Source organism: Cebus imitator, unplaced genomic scaffold (genome assembly GCF_001604975.1).
Source record: "Cebus imitator isolate Cc_AM_T3 unplaced genomic scaffold, Cebus_imitator-1.0 Scaffold252, whole genome shotgun sequence".
Taxonomy (NCBI): Eukaryota; Metazoa; Chordata; class Mammalia; order Primates; family Cebidae; genus Cebus; species Cebus imitator.
Window position 1 is genome coordinate 2,148,772 of NW_016107567.1, and position 14,000 is coordinate 2,162,771.

At 42.3% G+C, this 14,000-nt stretch overlaps 1 protein-coding gene across 1 annotated transcript; it reads right to left on the reverse strand.

Annotated features, from left to right (window-relative positions):
• Positions 1-3,519: 3,519 nt before the first annotated feature.
• On the reverse strand, positions 3,520-13,340 carry CLN5 (CLN5 intracellular trafficking protein). Its single transcript, XM_017498835.2, has 4 exons — positions 13,061-13,340; positions 9,817-9,982; positions 8,927-9,152; positions 3,520-4,132 (listed from the first exon to the last, which is right to left on the reverse strand). Exons 1-4 carry the CDS (start codon positions 13,231-13,233, stop codon positions 3,618-3,620), a joined length of 1,080 nt encoding a protein of 359 aa, XP_017354324.1. The 5' UTR covers positions 13,234-13,340; the 3' UTR covers positions 3,520-3,617.
• Positions 13,341-14,000: the final 660 nt, after the last annotated feature.

Consider the following 14,000-nt stretch of genomic DNA (forward strand, 5'->3'; position numbering starts at 1 on the left):
ATGTATAAATTTTATACATCTACAACTTTATTTTGAGATGAAGTCTTGCTCTGTTGCCTAGGCTGGAGTGCCAGTGGTATGATCTTGGCTCACTGCAACTCCCATCTGCCGGGTTCAAGCGATTCTCCTGTCTCAGCCACCCAAGTAGCTGGGACTACAGGCACCCGCCACCACACCCAGCTAATTTTTGTATTTTTAGTAGAGAGGGTGTTTCACCATGTTGGCCAGGCTAGTCTCGAACTCCTGACCCCAGTTGATCTGCCCACCTCAGCCTTCCAAAGTGCTAGGATTACAGGTGTGAGCCACCACACCCAGCCTACATCTAGAACTTAATAGCAAAATAGAAACTGGATTTAAGTTGTGCTTAAGTTGTAATTAAAGGGCAGCAAAACTTAACTGGCAGATTTCTGCATGGCTATGTTTTGGTTTCCTAACTACCATTTTGAAAGCATGTTTTTGAATCATCTTTACTTGAAAGCTCTACATCTTGTAAGTAGAGTTGATGGGTTTAATTCTTAAGAAATACTTTTGTAGGCCAAGTGTGGTGGCTCACGCCTGTAATCCCAGTACTTTGGAAGGTTGAGGAGGGTGGATCACCTGAGGTCAGGAGTTTGAAACCAGCCTGGCCAACATGGTGAAACCCCTTCTCTACTAAAAATACAAAAATTAGCTGGGTGTGGTGGCAGGTGCCAACGTGGTGAAAAACCATCTCTACTAAAAATGCAAAAAATAGCCGGGTGGTATGGTGGTTCATGCCTGAAATCCCAGCTACTTAGGAGGCTGAGGCAGGAGAATTGCTTGAGCCTGGGAGGCGGAGGTTGCAGTGAGCAAGATTGTGCCATTGCAGTCTAGCCTGGGCATCATGAGTGAAACTTCCATCTCAACAAAACAATTTTGTAAATGTTAATGCTGTCTGTGCTGTAGTAGAATCTATGGTACTTTCTGTCTTCATTAAAATTCGTAGGAACAGTAAAAATCTTGAATGCTTTTTTTTTTCCCTACCTCAGCCTCATGTGTAGCTGGGATTGCAGGCAAGTGCCACCACGTCTAGCTAAATTTTTTTTTTGTATTTTTAGGAGAAATGGGGTTTTACCATATTGGCCAGAGTGGTCTCTAACTGCTGACCAGTGATCTCCCCATCCCAGCCTCCCAAAGTGCTGGGATTACAGGTGTGAGCCACTGTGCCTGGCCAAAAATCTTGAATGCCGTTTTAATGTAACTATTAGAATCTTGTTTAAAAGTTCCAGGTACAGTTGTCCTCACTTGTTTTTCCTATGTAACCAAGTTCTTTGATTTGCACTGGACAAAAACTTGGTACAAGAATCCTTGTGTCTTCAAGGCAGTTCTGGAAATCCAAAATCCTGTACTGTTTTCCCAGAGCAGTTTTCCTTAGAATTTGGTAGAAGTTGGTGTTGCCCGAGTTTAGCCGCTAGATGGTGATAATGCACAGAGCCAGTTTTCTTGTGACATTGTGAAGAAAATTAGCAGGTTAAAGAGGCAGCATTCATTTGGAATGGTTAGGCACTATTATCGGGAGTAGACAGGCTAAATGAGAGGCGTGAAAGAAAGTTCTCTCTGTATTTGAGGAAGACTCCCTCAGTGCAGTAGGCAGAATGGTATGGTGGAGGGCTTCTCAAGCTATATGGACTGGGTTATTTTCAGACTGTTGTGGAACTACAGTTTTTTTTAAAAAAAAAGTAAAAATGAATTCCTAGACAAAGTAAGACCAAAGACACATAAAATACAAGCTCCAATTTTTTAAATTAGATTCAACAGAAACAAAAACACTCCAACAAATTGCTTTAAAAGTTTCTAAAAGCTTCCTGTCAGTATCTGTACTTTTCCCCACAGACCAGTAACATCTGGTTGGCAGGCACTGGTCTGAGGACCACACTCTGAGTGGTGCCAAAAAGCCCATACAGTGCATTCCATTCAGGCAGCAGAACCTGGGTTCAAGACCTGACTTCATTACTACTAGCTGGGTAGCCAGGGAAAGCTCACTTAACCTTTCTAAGGTCCAATTACTCACTTGGATCAGGTTAATTATATCTATGATTAAGCTCTTTATGAGAGCTCAATAATAATGTACTAACCTCTCAGGAACCACTTGAATGTTAGTTGAAACTGAAGCACATAATTGGTACATTTATATATTAAATATGAATTGTTTTCTCCGATATCCACTCCATCTTCTTACTGACTGGTGTTTTTTCCATGAATAGAGACGTGTTCAGTTGATCATCAGATACTTAAAGGACCTTAAAAGCTTGTCTGGCTCTAATGATTAAAGCACAGCTACTTGGTGACTTTAGCAGGAACGTGTCCTCTCTCGGAGAAGTGCAACCTCTTCCACTGCGCTGACAGCTTTGTGGGAAGAGGGAGAACTAGAGGAAGCAGTAAAGAAGTCAGAAGGTACCTGTTTACTCAAACGTGTCTGTAGCTATACACCTCCATACCCCAGACCTTGGAAGAACCACTGAAACACTAGGCTATCAGCTTAAAGTCTAGGTGATTACAAAACCCAGAAAAGATTGGCAGATAAACTAGATTAGGCAAGCTCAAGGATGACAATTTGTTCTTTGATTAATCATTATCCCTGCCATTCACTGTGACCTGCCAAACATATACAACTTCCATCTTTACAGCGGTCCTGACAGATGAATCATTTTAGAGATAAGGAAAGTAGGATATAGAAATGTTAGGTTGCTTAAATAACAGAAGCCAGTTACTAGCTAGTTCCAAAATGCCAGCCAGAAATGTGTGTTAACACTGGATTTGCCACATCCAGAAGCACAACCACTTCAGTTATGGTGTCCAAACAAATCTCTCAAGTTAGGTGAATGGAATGTAACCAGACTATACCAAACCTGGTTCCAAAAGTTATTCAACTTGTAAAGTCAGTCTAAACTACCAAAACACACTTAAAAGTGTAACTGCCATACCAGAAAAGAGAGCTCCCACCATGAAGATGTCACTGAAGGTATTTTTTATTTTTGAAGGTATTTTAAAAATCTTGGCACACCGTATCTATAACTGGGTCCAAAGGTTCTACATAACTGATACGTTAACAAAGGCTCCATACTAAAAAAGGCTCGGAAATTGAAATAAAGGTAACCTAACTTGATCACTTTGGTCAATATAGTACGAATTTCAGCTTCTTCCCAACAGAAAAGTCCTGAGATGTTAATATGCAGTGATTCTGCTGATGTGCATTTTATCTTCCTGCACTAAGGAAGAAAGGCTAAAAAAATGACAAAAATAAAATCACCCCGTGAAAACCAGATGCTGGTGATGAGAGGAAAAATGAGCAGTAGAATTAAGGTTTATAAACTAGAGTGTGTTGTTTTTTTGAGATGGAGTCTTGCTCTGTCACCAGGCTGGAGTGCAGTGGTGTGATGTCAGCTCACTGCAACCTCCGCCTCCCAGCTTCAAGCAATTCTCCTGCCTCAGCCTTCTGGGTAGCTGGGAGTAAACTTAGCCACCATGCATGGCTAATTTTTGTATTTTTAAGCAGAGATGGGGGTTTCACCATATTGTCCAGGCTGGTCTCAAACTCCTGACCTTGTTTGTCATCTGCCCACCTTGGCCTCCCAAAGTGTTGGGATTACAGGTGTGAGCTACCACGCCTGGCCAATAGTGTTGTTTCTGTTAGGTAAAGGGATTTCTTCATATGTTATTTTAATAAAAGGGAATTTCATAGGTAAAAACCAATATTCAAAATTATAAAACAAATAAAACTGTCTGTGCACAATCACTGCATCAAAAATTTGCAAGAGACTCAACATAAATTCTTTAGTTGACAAATGCGGTTTGAAGGGGTAATAAAATTTTTTTATGGCTAAAGCAAGAGTCTTGTTTCCTGTTGGCCCAAAAACAGATGTTTCATTTCCCAGATAAGTAGGTTCTCCACTGTAAAGAAATATTCTTGTATAGTTGGTTTCTATTTTCTTGAACTCTGCTCCAAATTCAGCCAGCTTGTTATAGGTCCTTAACACAAATTTGGAACAGTCATAGGAATCAAACCACGTCTCTGCAGCTTTTTCTGGGCTGGCTTTTACAGTCCATGTCTCATAATAAATTCCTGTTTCATTGTCCTGTTTCACCCACTTTGCCATGTTGTTGAACATGTTTCCTAGTTTAAAAAACAAAACAAAATTACCTAGTGAACAAAGTTAATCATGTTAATATTTTTTTTTTGAGACAGGTCTCTCTCTGTTGCCCAGGCTAGAATGCAGTGGTACAATCACAGCTCACTACAGCCTTGACCTCCCGGTCTCCAGTGATCCTCCCACCTCAGCCTCCCGACTATCTGGGACTACAGGTGTTGGCCACCAAACCCAACTAATTTTTAATTTTTTTTTTAATTTGAGACTAGCCTGGGCAACACAGGGTTTTGCTGTGCTGCCCAGGCTGGTCTCAAACTCCTGGCCTCAAGTGATCCTCCTGCTTCAGCCTTCCAAAGCACTGGGATTATAGGTGTGAGCTACCATGCTCAGCCTAATCATAATAATTTAAAGTAAAATGTTCTAACTTAATTAAGACTATGGATGCATGTGAGAAAAGACGGTTTTGAATTTCCAAACTTGCATTTCATAACAGGAATCCAAGCTCAGCCAATTTTTATCCCATTTTTCAACGCACAAGATATTTCTAAATTATAAACATTAGATATGATAGGTGTATAAAGAGAAGTTGTCTTACATACTAATTCTGCAATCATTTAAGCTATAATCAAAGCAAAATTATACAAATGCAGAAACTCTCTTTCTCTACCCAACTCACCAAATCTTGGATTCAGAGGCAAATGAGAAAAGGAAAACAAAAAAAAAAAAGAATTGTGAAAGAGGAAACGTTGAATGGGCCAAGACTGTAAGAAAAATGGAGGTGTGGGAAAGGTGAGCTTTTCTGTTGTAAAGCATGCTATGCATAAAGTATGAATGGCTGCCTGAGGAGCTGCTGCTCTAGAAGGCTGGCTATTACTGTTAGGAGAACAAGCACCATATCCCATCTACCTTGCATGTTTGGTACTTTTCTTTTTTCCCCGTAGTTGGAGTTGTTGGGATGCTGCTGAACTCTCCCCATGACAGAAATTCTTCCAACAAATCAACTAAACTTAAAATATTTTAGGCTGAGTTCATGGACTATGCAGACTCCAGGATGGCTAACCCTCTCTCCTACCATCTTGTACCAGACCAGAATAATCTCTCTGAATATTTGGAAAACACTACTCTGCATGGTTACAACTCTCATCTTGGGCATTTATAATGCCTAATAGAGCCAGGCCCCAAACATTGCATTCTGTCACTGTGTAAAAACCTTTCTTTGGTTACTCCAATTTGAGTCCATAAAATAAATACTTCATGTTCTGTAAAATGAATAGAGTAGCTGCCTTCATCAATTTTATGGAACTAAAATTGTGGAACAGAATAAAGCCTGTTGTATTAGAACTGGGGATACTGTTCTTAGCATTCTTCAACTTTGAAAAGCCACCACTATACTTGAGACAAGATCCTTCAAAATACTATTTTGTAACATGAAGAGAGGTCAATCACAGGATTCACAAGGCAAATAGATGATCTGAAAGATTTAAGTACTGATATATGGAAATATTTTACAAAAATTGTGATCATTTGTTCATATGATCATTGACTTTATGTCAGAAGAAAGGATTTTCAGACAATGATGTAGGCGTAAGTGGGGAAAGGTGTGAACAGGCCTGGAATGAAAGAGCAGCTAATGCTTTTACTGAGCTGTTTTAAAAGAGGGTAGACTTTTGTATTGGGATGGTTTAAGGCACAATTAGAAAATAGAAGAACTGATTAGAAAACAACATGGTGGATTCTGCTAAAATATCCCTAGGTTACATTTAAAAGATCTCAGTTTTATTCCTGATTCTGCTACATCCAGCTCTTTGACCTTGAGAGGCAGGTAAGTCATGTTACCTAGCTGGGCCTCAATTCCTTATTTGTAGAGGATGAGTATCTTATCCTCTCCCTTGAACTGTGAGTTAACACATCCAAATCATTGGTAAAGAGCTATATAAATAGGAAGCATGATTGCTTCCTCAACTCCTGGGGTTCACTGAATCCTTTTCACAACAGTGCTTTCATTTCAGATGTTTCTACTTTTTTGGGGAACAGCATTTTACAATGTAATGCTCCATAAATTATGTGGACAAGCACCTTACTTCTCAAATGCTATGGTAGTATCATCTCCATTTTACACATGAGGCAATGGGCCATTAAGGTAAAATGTGACCCAAGTCACATAAAGAGTTACTAACAAAAGATTTGCTTAATTCGTTACTAAACAATGTGGCATTCACAACAAAATTCCAACTTTCAGCAACTTTCCAATACATCCAAAAGAAGAAAAAAAATCTCAGAGACAAAATATTTAAACTGCTCAAGGGGGCCTCAAATATAAGATCTTATATATTTTGGGAGGCAATGTACCAAAGTAGTTAGGAGAATGGGCAATGGGGCTTGACTGCCAGGGCTGGAGTCCCACTTACTAAGCTTTCTAACTTTAACCTAAGCTGGGCAACTTTAATTGCTCTGTGCCTTAGTTTCTCCATCTGTAAAACGGGCAAAATAATAGTAGCTAACTCCAGAAGTTGTCATGATGAATGATGTGATATAGGTACTCAGAACAGTGCCAGAGCCAGTCTTTATGAATAGTAGCTATTATTTTTCAACATAAAAATATTTATCACTAAATTTTTTTCAGATATAGTTAACATATCCTTTAATCAGGCATTTTATGGATTTCTTTTCCCTATTTCTTTTAGAAAATCCAATTTAATTGTAGAAAATATTTTATCATTTTGTTTTTATGACAGGAAAAGAACATTTTTAGGGAAACATTCAAAGTTCAGAGATAAGCTACTCATCACCTACAAGTGAACTTCTGCATGAGTAATAGCAAATGAAACAAAAACAAAGATAAATAGATGAGATTTAATTAAACTAAAAAGTTTCTGCACAGCAAAAGGAACAATCAGTAGAGTAAACAGACAACCCATAGAGTGGGAGAAATCTTTGCAATCTACACATCTGATAAAGGACTAATATCCAGAATCTACAAGGAACTCAAATCAGCAAGAAAAAAGCAATCCCAAGGGTGGCTCACACCTGTCATCCCAGCACTTTGGGAGGCTGAGGTGGCTGGATCATCTGAGGTAGGTGTTCGAGACAAGCATGGCCAACATGGCGAAATCCATCTCTACTAAAAATAGAAAAATTAGCCGGGCATGGTGGTGGGTGCCTGTAATCCCAGCTACTTAGGAGGCTGAGGCTGGAGAATTGATTGAATCCAGGAGGCAGAGGTTGCAGCATGCTGAGATCGTGCTATTGCACTCCCGCCTGAGCGACAAGAATGGAACTCCATCTCAAAAATAAAAAATTTAAAAAGCAGGGGAAGGGGAAGGTGGCTAAGGACACAAGTAGACAGTTCTCAAAAGATAGACAAATCGCCAACAAACATGAAAAAATACTCAACATCACTAATGATCAGGGAAATGCAAATCAAAACCACAATGTGATACCACCTCACTCCTGCAAGTATGGTCATAATCAAAAAATTTAAAAAAAGGAAAATAGATGTTGCCAGGATGTGGTAGAAAGGGAAGAGCTCTACACTGCTGGTGGGAACGTACATAAGTACAACCACTATGGAAAACAGTGTGGAGATTCCTTAAAGAACTAAAAGTAGAACTACCATTTGATCCAATAATCCCACTGCTGGGTATCTACCCAGAGGAAAAGAAATCATATATGAAAAAGATACTTGCCCATGCATGTTCACAGCAGCACAATTTGCAATTGCAAAAATACCAGCTTATCAATCAATAAGTGGATAAAGAGAATGTGGTGTCTAGTGAATAATGAAAATGTGGTGTGAATACACACAAACACACACCATGGAATACTACTCAGCCATAAAAAGGAATGAAATAATGACATTTGCACTAACTTGGAATAATGGTCTCCAAGTACATCCAAGTGAAGTAACTCTTCAGGAATAGAAAATCAAACACTTACGTGCTCACTCATAAGTGGAAACTAAGCTATGAGGGTGCAAAGGCGTAAGAATGATGAACTTTGGGAATTCAGAAGAAAGGGTGGGAGAGGGGTGACTACACACTAGGTACAGTGTACACTGCTTGGCTGATGGGTACACCAAAATCTCAGAGATCACCACTAAAGAACTTAAGTCATGTAACCAAATGTAACCAGGTTTTTTGGGGTATGGGGGGGCACAACTCCAAGAGAATATTGTAGGTTTTTGGTCTCAAGAATGAGAGAGGGGACCACTGCAGGTGCACGGTAAGCTCATAAAGTAAATACTGGACCCAACAAGTGTTGCAGAAAGGTGATTTTATTTAGGTAGAGAACAGAGAAAAAAAGGAGAAGAGAGAAAACTTCCGTGAAGAGTGTGGAAGGGGACCTCAGAGGGGAAATCCAGCTTGGTGGTGGGGACAAGGACTTTTAACATGGGATAAATTCCCTCCTCTTTACGCCCCCTCCACCACCCTGGGCAATGAAAAGAGTTCCTTTAAACTTCCGCTGGGGTGACTTTTAGTTTCTTCCCGCGCCCACAAAATTTAAACATAAACCGTTAAATCTGCCGGATGGAGATGGGAGGGGGGGCATGGCGCTGGGAAGTTCTTGTTCTTAAAACTATGCCCCCTTGTGAACCCGGAAAAGAATACCTTCCCTCACAAACATCATCTGTTCTCTACAAACCTATTGAAATAAAATACAAAATAAATGAAAAAAAATTCCCAACGTTTAGTGGTTCCAGGAGTGCATTTTTCAAATGACCTCTAAGTAAAACATTACTGAAATGTTTCAATGGAAGTATAATTTCTTTCATTTGGATTTTGATGCAGTTTATCAAATATTGCCATATTTTCAAAACTTACCTGATATAGTCGCTATTTGAACTAATGTCCCATTTTCCTTCCAGTGAGCATCATCAATTCCCTCAAAAAAGCAGGCAGCGCCTTGATTACACCAGAAAGGGGCTTCCATTTCCGGTCGGAGATGGGGAAATGTACAGTTGCCAAGTTGGAAAAGTTCATACCATTCCATTGTGTAGTTCTTACCAGTTAATGTACTCCTGAATCCAATGGCATCATGCATAATTTTCTGTGTAAAGACAATACAGGTATAAGAGCAACTGTGACATAGGCATGGGTCCAGGTAACCTGATAGGAGAAAATGTGGTACATCACAAATGCATATCAAGTAGAACAACTGTTCCGCTGTCTTCCATGCTGCTACTGTCATACCCACTCTGGGCCCCAAACTCCAGGCCCTCATCCATCCTGGCTGTGGCCACTGCAGCTCATCTCAAATAGGAGGCATGCATGTTATGTGGACAAGCTCATAATTTCCTTTGAGCTTAGAGTAAGTGTGAGGAGCCCCCATGCCGGTCTCAGGAAGGAACTCTACAGACCTCACATGGTGATGCGTTAATCTGGAAAGTGACTAAAACAGGATCTGGAAATTGAGAGGTGTTTCCTGCCTGCCTTGCCCCTTCTGGGCCTCTTCTCATCTTCCAGGAGCTGGGTACAGGAGCTGGGTTCAGATTCATAACATTACAACAGATAATGGTGGTTACATTTGTTACTGTCAGGATTACAAAATCTGAAAGTAACTGTTTTTGATTACTCATTTTAAATGTGCTAAGAGAAGCACCAATAAACATGATCTAAAATCAGCCATGTAAATAGAGATTACTCCCTAAAAATCAATTTAATAACCAAATCACTGAATTAACCAAAGTTATAAGACCAAGATGCATCCTTACCAAGTGTCCCAGGAGGTCTCCATATTTAAATTCCCATACTGGGGCTTGTAATCGAAAGACTTCAATATCATCATCATCCTTCATAACTGGGATAGGTGAGCCAGTTGGACAGAAAGTATACTTAGCTTGACAATAAGGATCAGGTTTTGGTCGGAAGTCAAAGCGTCTAATAAAGAAAAATAAACCATTTACTTAGATTCTAGCAGGAATTGGTTCTCCTCACACCTTTTAGAATCCAGTAACGGTTTTAGGGCACCATTCAAAGGTCAGACCATAGTTAATAAATATAAACATACATTTTGTTATCCTTTGAACTTCCAATAATTTTTTAATAACAAATGATAAAAGGACTCTGATAATACATGCTTTCCTGTTCCCTGATCCCATTGTGAAAATTTTGAAGACAGCAATCTTGTCTTAAAATTTTTATAGCTCCAAATCATAGTAGACATTTGCAAATGTTTACAGAATGAACATTTTTCCAATGTGCTCAATTTTACAATCCATACATTAAGATTATTCAGATAATTATGAGTAATATATTTTATATTTACTTATAAATTAACATTCATTCAACCAATATCTGCTGAGGCTCTACTAGATATATAGGGAACTATAGTAAGAAGGAGGGAAACAAAACACTGTTCCCTTTCTCATGGAAACTTGGGTGGGAGCTGGAAAGACATTAAACAAGTAATGAGTGTGGTATGTGCTAGACTAATGAAATAAGTCCTTTGGGCTCAAAGGAAGGACAAATCATTGTGAGGTGAATGGGGTGGGGAGGGCAAAGAAAGAGATAAAGGCCTGGCATAGGTTTTTAATGTACTTGGGCAGAAGATTAAGGCAGAAGGCAGAGGAAACGTTAGGCCTTATAAGACAAGCCTGGCACATTTGGTCTCCAGTAGGTATGGAAGAGTAGAATTCAGGGTTTGAGGCAGGAGTAGAGGCAGAAGAGATTGGCAGGGGCTGTCATTTTGTCACTAGGAGAGTGTGCATCGAATTCCCTGGAGCCTTACAACTGAAGATGGCTCAGCTCAAAGGATGTTAAGTAGCAGATCTGATAAGATTGAATTTGCTATAAAGTAAACCTTATTTCATGAATTAAAAGAGGGTAGGGAGAGAGGCCAAATTAAACATGAGAGCTCAGTTAGAAGGTGACCTCAACAGTGCTGCAAGAAAAGAAGACGGGAGAAGGCCATAGCAATAGGGCTCGAGGGGCCACTGCAGTTGAATTCGGCACTGGTCACCTATAATCTGGCACTGGGAGAGAAAGAAGTGGTGGCAGGGTGGTGGCAACAGCTTCCATCTAAGAATCCCCACGGTTCTAGCGCGATATACTGTTTTACTATCCTAACAAATAAACAAAAATTTCTATTTTAACTTAAGTTAAACTCTTTATGCTAACCAAAGCTATTAACAACTCTCCCAAAAGTTTCTGCCACTTGGGTACAGTGTTTTAGAGGCACTTACCTAGTTTAAACAAATACATAATCACATAGAGATTTCACTTACCCAGAGCAAAATCTATTAGTTCAAAGGTAACGTAAAATGTATGATTTAAGTGTGAACTTAATAAACTTAAATATATTCAATTGAGGGGATTAGATGGGGGCATGTACTTAATATCTGAGACTCAAAAAAAAAAAAAAAAAAACCCCACTAAAAAGCCATAGTCAACACCTTGCCCTAATGTTAAATCGTTTGGATTTACAACTCTTCCTACTGACCAATTTTTACTTCTTACGAACATTTTATTATTAACATTTTCAAGAAAACTAGTTTCAACCACAAACTTCTCTTTCCACGTAGTACATCTATCGAGCAAAACAAAAAAGTGCTGCAAACCTTTCAGTGAGCAGAATACACCAATATCTAGGTTTGACAACAGCTGGCACTTACTAGATTTAATCCTCCCAGCAAACCTATGAGGTAAGTGCTACTACTATTTCTAATTTTTGACTCAGGCCATGCGGGCACAAAGATTCTGAGTAACCTTCCCAAGATCCCTGGTGATGATGGAGCCAGATTTGACCTGCAGCAGGAAGAACCTAAAACTCGCTCCCCACAAAGAGGAAATCCTGCCTTCAAAATAGCTGTGTTTTCAGGTTTGTTGTGTGCAGTTTTAGCTGTTGATTACTTAGGCTAGTAAGTTAAAATTATGTCCATTATAAATTGAATTAAAATAATGACGCCTCGGCCGGGCGCGGTGGCCCACGCCTGTAATCCCAGCACTTTGGGAGGCCGAGGCGGGTGGATCACGAGGTCAAGAGATCGAGACCATCCTGGTCAACATGGTGAAGCCCCGTCTCTACTAAAAATACAAAACATTAGCTGGGCATGGTGGCGCGTGCCTGTAATCCCAGCTACTCAGGAAGCTGAGGCAGGAGAAATGCCTGAACCCAGGAGGCGGAGGTTGCGGTGAGCCGAGATCGCGCCATTGCACTCCAGCCTGGGTAACGAGAGCGAAACTCCGTCCCCCCCAAAAATTATAATAATAATGACGCCTCTGGTTTTTAAAAAATAGCTGTTTTCAAAAACTGCTGGTCTTTGTCCTGCGTGATGTTGACAACATGTTTTCTTTCTCTGTGTGTAGCTACCTCTGATCGCCAGAGGCTGTGTCTTCTATCACAAAGGCTGGAATCGGCCTACCAGGTCCGCGGATCTGTCCTCGACTAAGGACCGGCGTCCTACCTCGAGGCTGAAGACTGGACAAACGCGGTGACAATGTTCCCGGTCTGCCCAGGACTACAGGAGACGGGGATGCCCGGTATGCGGGACTTTGAGCGCAAAAACTGGGAAGTCCCAGTCCCAATAAGGATTTCAGGTTCAAACCAGAGCGAGTTGGTCGCCCAGTAAACTGTGCCAAATGTTCCGCAGCAATGATAACGACAGTGGATGAAATAATAAATCAGTCTTTTTTAAATCACTCTAGAAATGAGCTACTTGTACCTAGAAGTCCCTCATAGCATTACTCTCCTCTTCCTCTTCTACGATTTGGGACGGTCCTGAGTCTGCCCCAAGCGGCCAGAGGGGAGGAAAGGTCCCAGGGCTGCGCGTAACAAGCAGCTGCGTCTTCCCATTCCTTAGATTTGCTCTCACGTGCGCTCCGAGCTTCTCCTGGCGCTGCCCCCGCACCGTCACGTGACCCGACACAAACCACGGCGCGCGGGGGTCCTCGCCCCAGCACCGCCACCTCCCCCATCGCTGACCCCGACCCGGACCTTGCACGCACCGCCGCACTCACTTGTAGGGCTCCGGCCAGTGGCGCCGGGAGGGGCTGTCCGAAGCCCGGAGCCAGCCCGGAACCGCCGCGAGGCAGAGCAGCGCCAGGGCCCAGCGCCGGGAAGCGCGTCCCCGGGCCCCGCCCGCGCCCCGCCGCATCTCGACGCCTAGTGCGGTGTCTCCCTCCTGCGCCATCAGGCGGCCCCCAGTGCTTCCGGCGCCTCCCGAGCCCCGCGACGCCGGAGGGCGGAGCTTGCGCGGAGCCGCCGGCCCCGGACGCAGACCGCCGCGCCAGCCCGAGAGCTTGCTAGCAAGCCAGGTTCCGGCGCGTGACTCCTCCCTGTGGCCCGCCCGCGGCGGCTTCCACACTTTTCAGTCCAGGAGGGGCGCTTTGGTCTGCCTCCTCCGCGAATTCCATCCAGACCCGGGGGCTCCTCTTTTATGAACTGACCTGTCCCCACGCACCAGCCACCACCAAAACCACACCAAAACCAAAAATCTGCCTCCAGGGCTCCTCCCAACCCCGAACTTTTACCGCATTCCACAGGCCCCACGGTAGGTGTCAACAAACGTTGAGTGAATGAGAGTGTTTATTTGGTGCAGGGCTGGGGGTGCAGTGAGGAAGAAGGAACAGTGGTGGGGAAATGCCTCCTCCTCACCGACATGGTCCTGCGATAACAGTGGTTAACACTGACAGTATGTGGTCCCTGCCACTGAGCAAGTGCATAGTGGGGAAATGACTGGTCCTCACTCGACCTGGGCCACTGAAAACAGTGGTGAAACCCACAATGTGTGGTCCCTGCCACTACCCGAGCGCTGCGGAATCCACCCCTCCCCCACTGCTCCCCTCTCCGGCCCCGTGTTTGTTCCATGCTTGGATCTGTCACTTCACTGGGAGGAAACTTCTGCATCACCTTCTCTTCTTTGACTCTTCAACCACTTCAAGAAAACAATGGCATCCA

What these genes read in the sequence shown, in the direction of transcription:
- CLN5 (XM_017498835.2), bottom strand. Translation starts at nt 13,233, where the DNA reads ATGGCGCAGGAGGGAGACACCGCACTAGGCGTCGAGATGCGGCGGGGC. An exon ending in CACTGGCCGGAGCCCTACAA is followed by an intron (nt 9,983 to 13,060) that starts GTGAGTGCGGCG and finishes TTTCTTTATTAG; the next exon opens with ACGCTTTGACTTCCGACCAA. An exon ending in TCAAATAGCGACTATATCAG is followed by an intron (nt 4,133 to 8,926) that starts GTAAGTTTTGAA and finishes TTTTTAAACTAG; the next exon opens with GAAACATGTTCAACAACATG.